This window comes from Quercus suber, unplaced genomic scaffold (genome assembly GCF_002906115.3).
Source record: "Quercus suber isolate HL8 unplaced genomic scaffold, Cork oak 2.0 scaffold_346, whole genome shotgun sequence".
In the NCBI taxonomy this organism is placed as follows: domain Eukaryota; kingdom Viridiplantae; phylum Streptophyta; class Magnoliopsida; order Fagales; family Fagaceae; genus Quercus; species Quercus suber.
In genome coordinates, this window is record NW_027069798.1 from 716,466 (window position 1) to 731,071 (window position 14,606).

Sequence of the window (14,606 nt, forward strand, 5' to 3'; positions counted from 1 at the left end):
CGCTAGGGGACAAGGGTGACAATATTGTTGGGTTAATAAGCAATCACAGACCAGTAATGAATAGACAAATCCGAATGTAATGATTATACAAATCTTCATCTCATAGCTCGTGGTGCTCGTTTTAGTCGCTAGTTAATACTCCACAACCCACACCCACACCCACACCCACACCCACACCCGCGTATCACACTTTCCTAATCTCAAGCTTATTACTCATACCACTTACCCACCACTCATCTTTTCTTTATTCCTTTCTAATCATTGAAACCGTTATTTACTATTTTTCAATTGTAATTACTACAATTCTTCTTTATAATTAATTACTATCTTTATTTTAAAGTCAAATAAAATTAGTAAATAATATATTTAATTTTTTAAAAACAAAAATAAAGAGTATATTAGTAAAGTATTAAAAGGATTATGTTTTTTTTTTTTGAGAAAAATTAAAAGAATTATGTTTGTTTTAGCTTAATGGAAAATAATACTATATTTTGAATGATTGGGAGTGCTTAAAATTCCCAATGACAAGAACAATTAGGATGACCAAAGTATTGATGGACAATATTGGTAGTATTGGCAGTGAGAAGGTGATGAAATCCAAGGGTTTTTCATGAATCACATTACAATTTTCCACCATTTTGGTATAATTTTTCATTAATGATGGAAAATGTTGTCAACTAACCAAAATTTTAAATTGCACCAAATATATATAAAATGAGAGAAATATTTATGTTTAAAAAAAACTATGAAATATTTATTATAAAGCGAATCTATTTTTTTTTTTAAATTATGAAATTTTTTTGGTGTTTATTAAAATATTATACCTTTATTACAGTATTATTTAACATTTAGTTCAGTAAAAAAAAAAAAACAAAATTAGTAGTAAAAAAACAAAATTGGGGGTGAGAAAATAGATACTCTTGCTCTTTCTCTTTCTCTGTCTAGGTTTCCCTTTTGGTTTTTGGTACCAAATTGAAAAACTACCAAATATTTTTTCAATTTTCAAAGCCCTCCCATTCCCATCTCACACTCACAAACGCATACACACGCCACTTACCTCGTTACCTCCTCTCTCTTTCTGTTTCTCTCTCTAAAAAGACTAACTTTCTCTCTCTTTCTTTGTATAACCAAATTCGCAGAGCGAGGGTTGGTGTTTGTTTTCTTTCTCATAATCAAAATTATCTTCAAGAGGTAAGCTTCATTTTTTGCTTCTTTACTCTTCAATTCATCCTATTTTCCATTTTCAATTCACTTCTTACAAATTTGGGATTTTCTTGTTGGTTTTTTTTTTTTTGGTTACTTGCTTATTGCTTTTGTATTCAATTTTTGTGCTTTATTCGGAATTACTGCAAAAAATTAGGGTTTCGATTGTCTCTGAAAAATTCGCAAAGCTTTCATTTTTTTCTCCGTCGTTTTATTATCGGAGATGGCGGTTATTTGTTTCAATTTGAATGTCATTTTTAGGGTTTTAGATTAAGGTATGTACCAAGCTTTGAAGCTAAAATCAATAGCTTTTGCAGTTTTTTTTAGAATTCAATTATGGACATAAAGATGCTTTTTTTTTTTTTTTTGGATTTAATATCAGAGTTAAGGTGTCCATTCCTTTTTCTTTTTTGGGAAAAAAAAAGTATTTCGTGGAAATTGGTAAGAATATTCATGTGGGTCTTAGTTGTAATACTGTTCTTTGTTGTTAGTCAAGTTTTTCTTTGATTATGGCATTTATTGTTGAGTCTTTGTATTGTTCTGCTCGCTTTTTCACCTGATATTGTGAAAATCCACTAGGGTTTACGCAATGAGTTATCCGCAGGAGTCGTAGATGAATATTGTGCGTCTATTTTCACATCCAGATTTGTTGGGCCTTATGCGCATGCGCGCACACGTGCACTTAGACTAGGTTTAAATTATGCATGGTGTAATTGATGCAAGACATTTCAAGAGGCTTTTTTAGTTTTTACATTTGGAGCCTTGACACAAAACCTTTAGCTAGCAACAGTTGCTAAGCCAGCAACCCTAGTCCTCTTGTAACTAATTAGTTAGTTAGTTAGATGATTGTTTAAGCATTGGCCAATAGGATTTAGACACTTGTCAATCATCTAGAAGGCTGCCAATGCCAGATTGTAGTTACTTTGAAATCAGTATGGATATATGACTGAAAATAAGCCTTGAGAGCTTCTCTATAAGAACTTTGTGTTCTTTGCAGAGGTGTCTAACCACCTATCAATTTGTTCTAAGAAACTAACATCCCGTTTAGTTCTAAATCATATCACAGCCCATCATATTTCCCTGAATCAGTAACTCTTTGTTAATGTTACATTTCCCTGAATCAATAACTTTAGATTGGAGTAGTATTTAGGTAATCCCGCAGTGGGATTGTTGTGCATTCTCTTTGGATTTATGATGCGCAACATTTCATATTAATTGAATGTCATTTACTATCCAATCCGTACACTTTTTTTTTTTTTAAATGTTATGTGAATATGTTATAGATGAGATATTTCTTAATCTCTCATTTGATATTTTGTAAGCATAAATGGTATGGGTAGACAACATAATCCAATGGTGGTTTTGTGAAAGTGATCATCAATGAAAAATTTTAACATTGACAAATAGATATGAGGTGCAAACCTAAACCTATATATGTATTGATTATGGACATGATGTTTGTTGGTTGTGAAGTAATGATATCTTTAATACTCATACCCTGCGTATATTTTTTTCCAGGCAAAAATAAATGAGTGGAAAAGGAGTATTAAGAGGTCATTCTCAAGCCGAAACTTCTTATGGGAAGAAAAGATCTAAAATTGGTGAGACTAAAGGAAATCTTGATGATGATGATGATGATGTTGTTCTCATTGATGTTGACAGTGACTTATCTAGTAATGTTATTATCATTGATGTTCCCAAGCATATACGGCAAAGTTTAAAATGTTCTAGTGCAAATAGAAAGGGTGCAAAATTTCCAAATCAGGGTGTTATCAGCATTGATGATGATGAAAGTGATGTTATGGACCATCCTGGGATTGGTGAAAAAGGTTGTGGGGATTTGGATAGTGATGCCACCTCAAGCAAGAGATCTTTTCCTTCTTCTAGTCGTATGCAGAACTCTGTAGATGTAGATGGTGATGAATGTTGCTTTGTCCATGAAAATAGATCTTCCTTCAAGTTGTCAAAGTGCAACCAAACGTACTCAGGGAAAGCTCCCAGTAGAAATTGTTATGGCTTAGGATCTGAGTCTGAGAGTGCTTCATCTGATAGTGATTGTTCTGAGTGTGAGCTTATGGAAGGTTCTTTCGGAAAGCTTCATGAACAGTGGAAAAAAGCCTCCTTGAAGAGAAAACATGATCGCAACGGTCAATCTGGTTTAGATGATCAGACTAGTTTTTCTGGTTCCCATGCTGATATCCATACAGATTTTGAAGAAGAAAATAAGACAGAAAAGAAACCAGCGGTCCCTGTTTGTTCAAGTTCAAGCGGCCAAGATCATGAAAAAGAATTTTTATCTGCTTTCTTTGCAAGTGGTGATGGATACGTGGGCGGTACTTCTTTTGATCCTGGGATGGAAAGCCCTTGTATGAAATCTGATCCGAGAGTTCACCAGACATTTGCAGAAGATCCTCCTTTTAGCTATAAGTGGCAGAGGCCCTATCATGTTAATGGTGGTGGCAGTGGTTTTTGCAATGGAGAACAAAGCCAGCAAACACCTCCATCATCAACTGCTCAAGAACAGGTCGATTCACAATCTAAATATGCAAGGCCCAATCAAAAGGGTGAAATGCATGCTGATCTTGACAGAGTTGTACCAAGGAGCAAAGTTGACAAGTCTCCTCAGGCACCTTCTAGTTGCAACACTTCTGTTGAAACTCATGTTAATCTTGACAGAACTGTGTCAAACCAAGCTGTTTGCAATGAAGAACAGGTTAATGGTGCTCGCAATGGTCTTTGCAACACCCTTGAAGAATCTTTCTTTTGCAGTATCCCTTCGGAAGGCAAGTCAGAGGTCAGTAACAAAAAAGCATTTTCTGAAGAAAATTCTGAGCAAACATTATTGTGGAACACTCGTTGTGATGAAACACAAGTAGTGGAAGCAAATGAGACATATGATTTAAGAAATCCAATAGTTTCTCAGGATGGAGATGTTTCTCCTGTGGTTGAAAAAAATATAATTAATGAACGAGAAAAGATGAAGGCGACTGATGAATACAAGCGAGCAATAGAAGAAGAATGGGCATCCAGGCAGCGACAGTTACAAATTCAGGTTTGGCATGTACATTAATAGCTGGGGTAGTTGATTTTCAGCGGTGTTCTATTCTCTCCCATGCCATATTTACCTCTTGCAACCGTATTGTCCTATGTATTTGTGTGACTGAAAAATTCTTGTTTTCCCAAGTCAGACTCACATTTTCTTATTCTGTCAACTGAGCATGCTCTAATGTGTATGAATATATGATTAATTCCAGGAATTCTATACAAAAAGCACATTGGCAGCTACCTTTTTTTTTCCCCTTATAATACATTTCATACACAGGTCAAATATATTAATTTGCACACTTTATCCGCCTTCACATTATTCTCAACCATCTCACTAACATGTGGCAATGTCAAGTGTATGATTGATGATAACATTTAATGATTTTATAAGATTCGATTATGTAAGTATATTAAGTTGATTAATAATATGTATAATGGAGCTGTAACTAGTGTGAGAACAAGTGGAGGCATCTTTGATGAGTTTCTTAATACTATAGGTTTGCATCAAGGATCAACCTTAAGTGTGTATCTCTTTGTAGTAGTGATGGATGAGCTCTTTAAATCGATTCAAGAGGAAGTCACACGGTTTATGCTTTTTGGAGGTGACATAGTTTTAGCGTATGAAACTAGACATGTAGTTAATGTCAAGTTAGAAATTTGGCTACACACTTTAGAATCTATAGGCTTTTGGTTAAGTAGGATTAAAACAGGCTACATGGAATGTCAGTCAAATAAAAGTAGAAACAAATGTTTGTTAAACAAACATGGAATGTAAGCTTAATAAAAGTAGAAAATTTTTTTTTTTCAAAAAATGTCAATTTTTTTATTATTATCCTCTCCTTTCAAATTTGTTGTGTCCGTATGTCCTTGTTGCATCATATCCATGTTTATGTCCTCTATGCTTCATAGCCTATTGCTATTTTTCCCCACATGCTATGCAGAAAATTTGTTGCTTATGTTGTATTAATTGTGTAGCAAAGATATAATACGCTGAATGTTGACAAGAATGGATGTTGTTAGATGTTCTTAATAAACAATTTTATTATCTGAATTTAAATATGTTTGGTCTTTTACAGGCAGAAGAGGCACAGAGGTTGCGTAAAAGAAGAAAAGCTGAAAGGCGTTTATTGGACATGCAGAGGAGGCAAAAGCAACGGGTGGAAGAAGTGAGAGAGACTCAAAAGAAGGTTTGAATTCAAAATTAAGATTTGTTATATCTTTATTTTGCATGGCTACTTTTCCTTAGTCATCTTCGGTTAAGTTCTGTCTCCGCTTTTGCATTTTTTTTGCCTTTTTTTTTTGGCTATATTTTCTGTTTTAAATAGTTCTCAACTTTAGCCAGACATGACTTACAGTTTCCAAGATTACTCTTAACTAATTATGTTTTTCCCCCATCTGTTAAATGATGTCAAATCCAGGATGAAGAAAATATGAACCTGAAAGAGCAACTTCGAGTTGAAATAAGGAAGGAACTCAATAAATTGGAAATGACTTGTATTGATATGGCCTCATTGCTTCGTGGCTTAGGAATACAAGTTGGAGGTGGTTCGTATCCCATGTCACCAGAGGTTAGTTGCCTACATATACATAATGACACATGCATAAATAGATACATCGAGACATTTATACATATGAAAATACATACAACAACAATCAAGCCTTAGTCCCAATTTTTTTAGGGGTTGTACAGGAATCCTCAACAAACACACATATGAACATACATAAATATGCCTTAGTTCTCAATTCTTATTAGCATGGTGCAAGTGAAGTTTTTCATACAATTTAATGGATTTACACATTTTATGGAGCCTTCTTGTGTGTGTGGGGGGGTGGGGGTGGGGGTGGGTAGGTATTAGAAGTGCAATATGTTGCTTCTAGGTGTAGATGGAGATGAATTGTTGGTAAATTATGTCCATATATTGTATGTTGCAAAAGGTAATTGGAGTGGGAGCTAGATTGATCCTCTTTTAGTACTATAGGAGTTGTGTGATTTGTTTCTTTTTTTAATTTTTTTTTAAATTTTTAACCATCAGAGGCTAAACCTGCTACATTACTCCAAATAGAGTTTTTTGCATCAGAATTATGTTGGTTTGGTTAAATTCTCATGGTACAAATCCACAGGGAAATTGACTATTAACATTCCTCTTATCTATAACCTTTTCTTGTCCAGTTTTTTACATCATTTTCTGATGAAGGGTAATGGTCATTTCAGGTGCACGCAGCTTATAAACGAGCTTTGTTAAAATTTCACCCAGACCGGGCATCAAAAACTGACATTCGGCAGCAGGTTGAAGCTGAAGAAAAATTTAAGCTTATTTCTCGCATGAAGGAAAAATTTTTGTGACTTCATGTTTCTGAATGCTAACGGAAGGGTTTTAAATTCTTTTTTAGAAATTTATCAATGGTAGTGATTGTAGTCTTCTGTGGTGCTTGTGTCTCATAGTTTCTGATTTCATTTATATTGTATCTGATGGCATTTTTTCCCTGAGCCAGCTCTTACCGAGTTATATTTGTAAAGCAGTTCACATTCTCTCTTATTGGTCAAGGAAATTATTGTTTGAGGGTTGTCTAGCTAAGAACGTTGTTGGTCAATTGACACCTCTTGGTGTATATAACGGAAATGTCTAAGATTTAAATTTCCCTTTCAAATTATTAATTTTTTTTTTGTTTCTCCTTGAGGTTGGAAGTGAAAATGGGTATTTTTGGCATATTTGTGAACTGTGACATTGTGCAGGGATGGTGACATTTCTGTCTCGCGTGAGTATTTCTCACCCCAAAAAGGAAACGAGGTACTCATGATCCCACTCTGTCTCATCTTGTATCTTGTGGAATAGAGAAATCGGTTGGGTGTGAACTGTTTTCTGGAACTACTAACCTTAATTGTGGTTTGGAAGTAATGGAGTTGGTTTTACTTTGATTTATTTTCATTCTTTGGATTAGAGTTTTGTTAGGGATATAACCAATTTTACCATATAAACTTTGCAAAATTTATTTTTTTTGATAATTTTGTATGGCTCTTGATTTAGTCTTACAAACTAATGAGTTTTTCATCACAAAAAGGTAATTTTAATATTTGTTTGTTATGGTTTTAAAATAGCATTAATTATATTCATTGTGACATTAGTTTGTAAGCTTTTTGAGTTAAAATTGGTGGAAGGTTTAGCATTTTCCTTTGAATTGATTGCACTATTATTCGTTTGAATTTCTAGGAGGGAGGGATGGATTTTAATTTACTAATTTTTTGGGATGGTCTGTTGACTCTAACCATAGGTCATTGAGGTGTATTATCTGTTTTTTTTCTCTAGTTAAATGATAAGGGAATTCCAAAATCCATTAACTCATTCATAATGGGCTAAATCTTATACACCACTAACAAGTAAAAAGTTCATGATATGGGTGAAGTTTGATAAATCAACACATTGATGCGTAAAATTTTAAACACGAGACAAGAAAAGTAGCTAAGAAACTTTGTTATATACTATTGAAGTGGTACTAATAACTATTGTCATGACAGTCTCTAAATATTTTGTAGTAAAATTGATGTCGATTTTAACATTTTTCTTTATACTAAAAGAAAAAACATCAAGTTTAAATTATAATAATATAATGTTTATATTTCTTATATAAATGGAAAAGTTTTATAAGAGCATTCACATTGGTGGAGCTATAATTTTAGTTATTTGACACCATAAAAAACTATTTTATCTATTTTACCTTTTCACTTTTACCTATACAACTACTAATATTGTACACTTTTTTTATAGTGTAGTGCTAAAAATAGCAATTTAGCTTTTTAGCATCACCAATACTAATGCTCTTAGGGAAAAGATAGAAAGGTACAAACAGAAAAACAACATAAAAGAAGCAACAAAAAAGAAATGAAAGAAATGTACAAAAGAGACAAAGGACCACAATCTTTTCCCAAGGCATCCGCCAGACAAAAAAAATTTACTTATAGGCCTGCTGTGTGGATTAATTAGGCATTGCTGCAACTATTTCTCCTCTTTCATTTCAAATTAATAGAGCCAAACTAGCTGTATTTTTTTTACCCCATAGTGGCATCATCACTAAATTTATTTTGCCAAGTTTCACCCTAAGCTGTTTTTCCCCCCTCCACCTATATTTGAAAGAGCTATGAAATTCATCTCAAAGGCTTTTGAAACTTTGAGTGGGGAATTCTTGAAATTTGATCCGCCCCTTGCCCCGCAGTATTGCTCAATTTCCAAATAAAATCAAACACACTTTATAGCTCTTTGATTTCCTCATCCATTGTTAGGACTAACCAGATTAGAACTGTCAGGCATGGCCTTATGGGCAGAACGGAGTGGAGTGGGAATGGTGCAAAGGTGCTTACCACTGTTGTAACCTTATTTTCTCATATAATGGATTATTAGTCGGGCGCTTCAGTGAACATAGCCTGCATAGGCACACTACTGAGCCACGTAAATTCTCTGCATTTATTAATATCTTCTCTCTTCTTTAATCTTTGTGTAGACAGATTATTTCACAACAGGTTTGAAGACTTCTAACCAGACATCATTATCGCATCCATATACTACACAGAAACAAGTTCCTTCTCTCGACAGATGCAAGACTGTAACAATTAACTCCATATTTGCAACATTAGCTGTGGGGCAGTACTCGGTAGAAAAATAAACTACTCAGTGCCGCAGATGTGTTCATTGTGCTTATTCTTCTTATGTTGTATATTACGTTTTGGTATGTCATGATCTTAATTAATGCAAACTTCCATATGCGTTGGCCTACTTACTCTGACCATCTAATCAAGATCAAGAAAGGATCAAATTTAATTAGAATTAAGCACACATAAGACAACAGTTACGATCAAATGGTCCAGTTCATATCATATCTTAAGGTATTTGGAAGCCCTCCATATGCATTTAACTTGCACCAACTAATGATCAAAATGTTAATCCTCAAATTGGTCACCCTGGACTTCGACGTTTTTATTAATTTTAGTAGTTCAATGTTCATTCACTTTTTGTGTAACTCATCAGTTTTCACTTACTCTTCCAAGCAACCAAATTTAAAGCTCAGTAAGAGCTAGAATAAAAAAAAAGGTACACACACGAATGCATTGATGTATGGATGTTCTGTGCACATATTATTGCCAGTTGTCTTCACAGTGAGTGTAGCAGCACTTGAAGTCCATGTTGTGGGCGAAGGGTAAGAACCTGCAATGGTGAGTGGACATAGGCTGGGGATAGGGTGAAGGCATAGCGTTGTAGAATCATAGAAAGAGCAATCTTTGTTTCAGTGGTAGCAAAGCTAAAGCCCACACAGTTTCGGGGTCCCATTCCAAATGGCAAAAAAGCAGCTATGTTGTTGTTCGTAGCTTTGGACACACCTTCTGAGAATCTCTCTGGTTTGAAGAGATGCACATCCTCTCCCCATACTTGAGGGTCATGGTGAACTGCAATATTTGAGATGAGCAACACCAGTTCAGCTGGAAGAGTGAGCTTCCCAAGTCTAGTTTTCCTTTCAACTTTTCTTGCTATTAAAAGTATAGGTGGATATAACCTTAAAGACTCATTGATGATCATGCCCATCTGCAAGGGAAAAAATGTAAAAAATTTAGAATTTGCAATTGAGCTGGATATGTGGTATGTTATTTACATAAGTAATTAATTTGAGTTTGAGATGTTCTTACAGTCTTGAGCTTTGTGATACCATCTGGATTTGGATTTTGGTGGCAAATAAATTGAGAACCTCCTTTCTTGCTTCCTCTTGCCAATCAGTGTGGATCGCTAGAAGCAATACAGTCCATGCTAGCAAAGAATTAGTGGTTTCTTGTCCAGCAAAGTAAAATGTCTTGCACTCATCCACTAGATCTTTTATTGAAATCTTTGGGCTAGAATTGGCATCATAATAAGCCTTTACAAGTAATTGAAGAAAATCATTCCCAAAGCTGCTAACCTCTTCAGTCATTACCTTCTCTTCTTTTTTCTTAATTATCTCTAATATAGAGTTGAATATTTCTTTTTCAAGCTGCTCTGATTCAATTTCATCGCTGGTTTTATAAAATTTACTGTAAAAATAGAAAAGAAATCAATTCACTAAGAATATAAAATGGGGACTAGTTCTTTGTTTCTCAATTGTTGGTTTAATGTAAAAGGGCTTTACCTGATGCCAAGAAACTTGAGTTCATGAGTATTTCTGGACGCTAACAAAGTCAATTTCATCAACATCTGAAAAATGTTCTCCCCTTCTAAGTAACTGCTCCCAAAAGCTGTCCTAGAAATCAGTTCTGATGTCAATAGCCTAAATTCTTCAAATACCTCAATCTCTTTGCCTTCATGATGTTTCCACCTTTCTAGCATCACCTCCACACTAGTGATCATTGCTGGAATCATATTCTACATACAAAAGTGAACCCCTTGTAACAATTCAGACTAATTTCTAAGATTTTATATCTATCTTTTTTTGTATATAATTTATTAATAAGCTTATTTTTCATTGAGTATTAAAGTGGACCAAACAGAGAAAGAACAAGAAAAGTTCTTGATTAGGCTTGAATCAATGACAATTGATATGCCTTGATTCAAGCCACTAGGTGGTTCTTAAACATGTGCAAAATGTGAAACATATCTTAACATTGTGTTTAGTTCCTCTTAAGATAATCGATTGAACAAGTTTTTCAATGCCAATAATAACTAGTAACACTTGAGAATCCATTTGGAAATAATTTATTTACCTAAAATTGAAATTTTTTGTTAAAAGTACTATAGATAAAGATAAAAACTAGCTAAAATAATACGATATGATTCATGAATAGTATTAAAAAGTACATTGAAACCAATGAATAGTAGCCAAAATAAGCTAAATATTGGCTTTAAACTCTAATCCCAAATGTATCCTAAGAGCTTACTTTCAGGCTCTCTGCATGGAAGGCAGAATTGGCGAGTTTTCGCATCTTTGCCCATTTTTCACCTTCAGATGTCACAAGCCCATCTCCTAAGAGCTTCTTTATAAAACCTTCAGTCGTCTTTGGCTTCGGGAACGCGTTGTCTCTATTATTCAGTATCTCTTTGATAAGCTCTGGTTCTGTTACGACCATTTGAGCTTCAGGACCGTTCCATTGAAGAAAATTCTTCCCTGGACCAAACCAAAAAAAGGCAAGAAAATGAAAAATGACCAAATTTAGTAAAATTCAGCATAAACATAGTTGAAAATATATAGTCTTTATGCCGTGTATTGTGCCTCTGATACTAATAATAGTAATATGTACTCATAATACTCATAATATGTACTTATTGGGACAGATTTTCATATACTCATAAAAAAAAAATAAAAGAAAATTTGAGAAAGCCATACTTCAAATTGAGTCAGGAGAACAACTTGATTAGGGAAAGAAAAACAACACAAAATCCTAATTCAACTAATAATTTGCATAAATTTTTTTTTACCATATTTGTTGATCCATGAGTGAATATGAGGATGAACTTTGGACACTATATCATGTGATAAATCCATAGGCCTGCTCATGGCTTCTTTTTTCATTTTCAAAATTTCCTTGGTGCTTCCATGGAAGGATCTGTAGGAAGGACCTTTGATTCCCTGTGAACCCATTAGAAACTGCATGCGAATTGGAGTCCAACATAGTTTGAGCAGGACCCGGATGAGAGCTAAGAGAAAGTATAGACACACAGAGCTTGAAACGCAGATTACAAGGATTCCAATACCACCCATTTTTTTCCCCTTTCAATGAAACTTTGTGGATATTTATGCATATGTCAACTCTTGTTAAGTTTCAAATAGTGTGGGTCCCGCTTAATATAAAAATTGAAGGGTTGAGAAATTATTAAACAAGGTACTATTATGAGTTTTTTTTATTTATTCAAAGTTGTTTTAAAAAAATAGATTAAAATTAATATGATGTTAATTTATATTTTTAATACATGTATATTATAGCACTAATAGATGAGAATGTAGTTGCAAGTGAGACTCACTACTTTATTTTAAAAAATTGTTTTGACTTTAATGAACCACTTCAAGAAGGTATTATAATTTTATTTTATTTGTAAATTTACATTCCATTTACCATAGAATATGATGTTTATATTATAAACTCTTGGTTTAATATAGCACCAATGGATGACAATGTAGATGCAAGTGAGACTCATCAATTTGTTCCAATGAATTGTTTTGACTTAAATGAATTGTCTCAAGAAGGTATTATTATTTTCATTTTTTTTGTAATATATAACTCATATTATATGATGTTAATTATTTTTTTTAATTTTTGTTTTAATATAGCACAAGTTGATGATGATTTGATTGTAAGTGAGATTCATGGAAGTGTTTCAAAGAATTGTGTTAAATTAAATGAGCTTCCAAATGATGGAAAAAATAGTAATACTTATGGAGAGGAAGTAATTGATTGGAATGAATGTCCAACAGATGAAATGGGGTTATTGAAGAACATGAAGATATAAATTCAATAGAAAATGAGTTTAAACCTTTTATTGGTCAATGTTTTCCTAGTGAAGAAGAAGCTTTCATTTTCTATAGAAATTATGCAAATTGATATGGTTTTACAATTCGAAAAGGTCGTATTGAGAAAAAAAAAAAAAGGAGAAAAAATAGCTACTTGTGATTTCTTTTGTCATTGACAAGGTAAACAACTATTAAAAATAGTAGATCCATCTAAGGAGCAACGAAATATGAAGTCTTTAAAATGTGGATGTAAAGCTCATCTAAGTATTATTTTACGAAAGTTATTTGATATTTTTCTTCAAGAATGACTTGTCACTAAGTTTGTTATAGACCACAATCATGATTTGTTCTCTCCTTCGGAAGTGCGATTTCTTCAAGCCAATTGAGTTATCACTATAGATGATGAAAAACACATTTTCTTATTGCAAGAAGCTGGACTTTCAATTAGAGAGGTAATGTGTGTTATGGAACTTGAGAGGCATTTGAAACATGGACAACTTCCATTTTTTCAAAGGGATATTCATAATCTTTATGTGAAAATGAGAAGGAAGAATGCAAAGAATGATGCCATGGATCTCCTACAATTTTGCAAAGTTGCTAAAGAAGAGAAATCTAGGTTTCAATATGCATTTACAACTGATGAAGAAAATAAGTTGGAGCATATTTTTTGGTCACCTACTCAGATTGGTACCAAAAATATGGAGATGTGTTTATTTATTTATTTATTTTATACTACTTATAAGTTGTCAATTCGGTCCATGAGTTGGCGCACACTGGTAGCAGGTTTCCCAGTCAGAGACTTCCTCAAACCATGCTTAGCAGGTAAGCCGACCTTGAAAGTCTTGATGGCCACATCGTTAAAGTCACCATCTATCTCATTGAACATCTCACAGTATCTGTCTAAATACATTTTCAGGGTCTCTTCTTCTTACATGGCCATAGACAATAGGGATTCTAAGGGCCAGGGAATCCTGCTGCATGTAATAAAGTGAGATCCAAATGCTTGAGTGAGTTCCTTAAAGGAATCATCAGGCTCTCTGCATGGAAGGCAGAATTGGCGAGTTTTCGCATCTTTGCCCATTTTTCACCTTCAGATGTCACAAGCCCATCTCCTAAGAGCTTCTTTATAAAACCTTCAGTCGTCTTTGGCTTCGGGAACGCGTTGTCTCTATTATTCAGTATCTCTTTGATAAGCTCTGGTTCTGTTACGACCATTTGAGCTTCAGGACCGTTCCATTGAAGAAAATTCTTCCCTGGACCAAACCAAAAAAAAGGCAAGAAAATGAAAAATGACCAAATTTAGTAAAATTCAGCATAAACATAGTTGAAAATATATAGTCTTTATGCCGTGTATTGTGCCTCTGATACTAATAATAGTAATATGTACTCATAATACTCATAATATGTACTTATTGGGACAGATTTTCATATACTCATAAAAAAAAAATAAAAGAAAATTTGAGAAAGCCATACTTCAAATTGAGTCAGGAGAACAACTTGATTAGGGAAAGAAAAACAACACAAAATCCTAATTCAACTAATAATTTGCATAAATTTTTTTTTTACCATATTTGTTGATCCATGAGTGAATATGAGGATGAACTTTGGACACTATATCATGTGATAAATCCATAGGCCTGCTCATGGCTTCTTTTTTCATTTTCAAAATTTCCTTGGTGCTTCCATGGAAGGATCTGTAGGAAGGACCTTTGATTCCCTGTGAACCCATTAGAAACTGCATGCGAATTGGAGTCCAACATAGTTTGAGCAGGACCCGGATGAGAGCTAAGAGAAAGTATAGACACACAGAGCTTGAAACGCAGATTACAAGGATTCCAATACCACCCATTTTTTTTCCCCTTTCAATGAAACTTTGTGGATATTTATGCATATGTCAACTC

At 33.8% G+C, this 14,606-nt stretch overlaps 2 protein-coding genes and 1 non-coding gene across 3 annotated transcripts; 1 reads left to right on the forward strand and 2 right to left on the reverse strand.

The window, feature by feature from the left end:
• The first annotated feature begins 926 nt into the window (after positions 1–926).
• On the forward strand, positions 927–6,919 carry LOC111985904 (uncharacterized). The gene is made up of 5 exons (XM_024017548.2): positions 927–1,191; positions 2,722–4,255; positions 5,325–5,435; positions 5,667–5,816; positions 6,461–6,919. Exons 2-5 carry the CDS (start codon positions 2,732–2,734, stop codon positions 6,590–6,592), a joined length of 1,917 nt encoding a protein of 638 aa, XP_023873316.2. The 5' UTR covers positions 927–1,191; positions 2,722–2,731; the 3' UTR covers positions 6,593–6,919.
• A 2,259-nt stretch (positions 6,920–9,178) lies between these two features.
• Positions 9,179–11,962, reverse strand: LOC111985905 (cytochrome P450 CYP749A22). The gene is given in 6 exon segments (XM_065759918.1): positions 9,179–9,818; positions 9,920–9,954; positions 9,957–10,297; positions 10,393–10,625; positions 11,138–11,364; positions 11,676–11,962. Coding segments are annotated over 6 exon segments (1,548 nt in total). The 5' UTR covers positions 11,959–11,962; the 3' UTR covers positions 9,179–9,389.
• A 1,838-nt stretch (positions 11,963–13,800) lies between these two features.
• Positions 13,801–14,606, reverse strand: LOC112036032 (uncharacterized). Its single transcript, XR_010623585.1, has 2 exons — positions 14,272–14,606; positions 13,801–13,958 (listed from the first exon to the last, which is right to left on the reverse strand). It is a non-coding gene; the product is annotated as an uncharacterized LOC112036032 (transcript).

Coding starts and splice junctions, on each gene's coding strand:
- LOC111985904 (XM_024017548.2), top strand. CDS start 2,732: ATGAGTGGAAAAGGAGTATTAAGAGGTCATTCTCAAGCCGAAACTTCT. Junction 4,256..5,324: donor AGCGACAGTTACAAATTCAG/GTTTGGCATGTA, acceptor GGTCTTTTACAG/GCAGAAGAGGCACAGAGGTT. Junction 5,817..6,460: donor CGTATCCCATGTCACCAGAG/GTTAGTTGCCTA, acceptor TGGTCATTTCAG/GTGCACGCAGCTTATAAACG.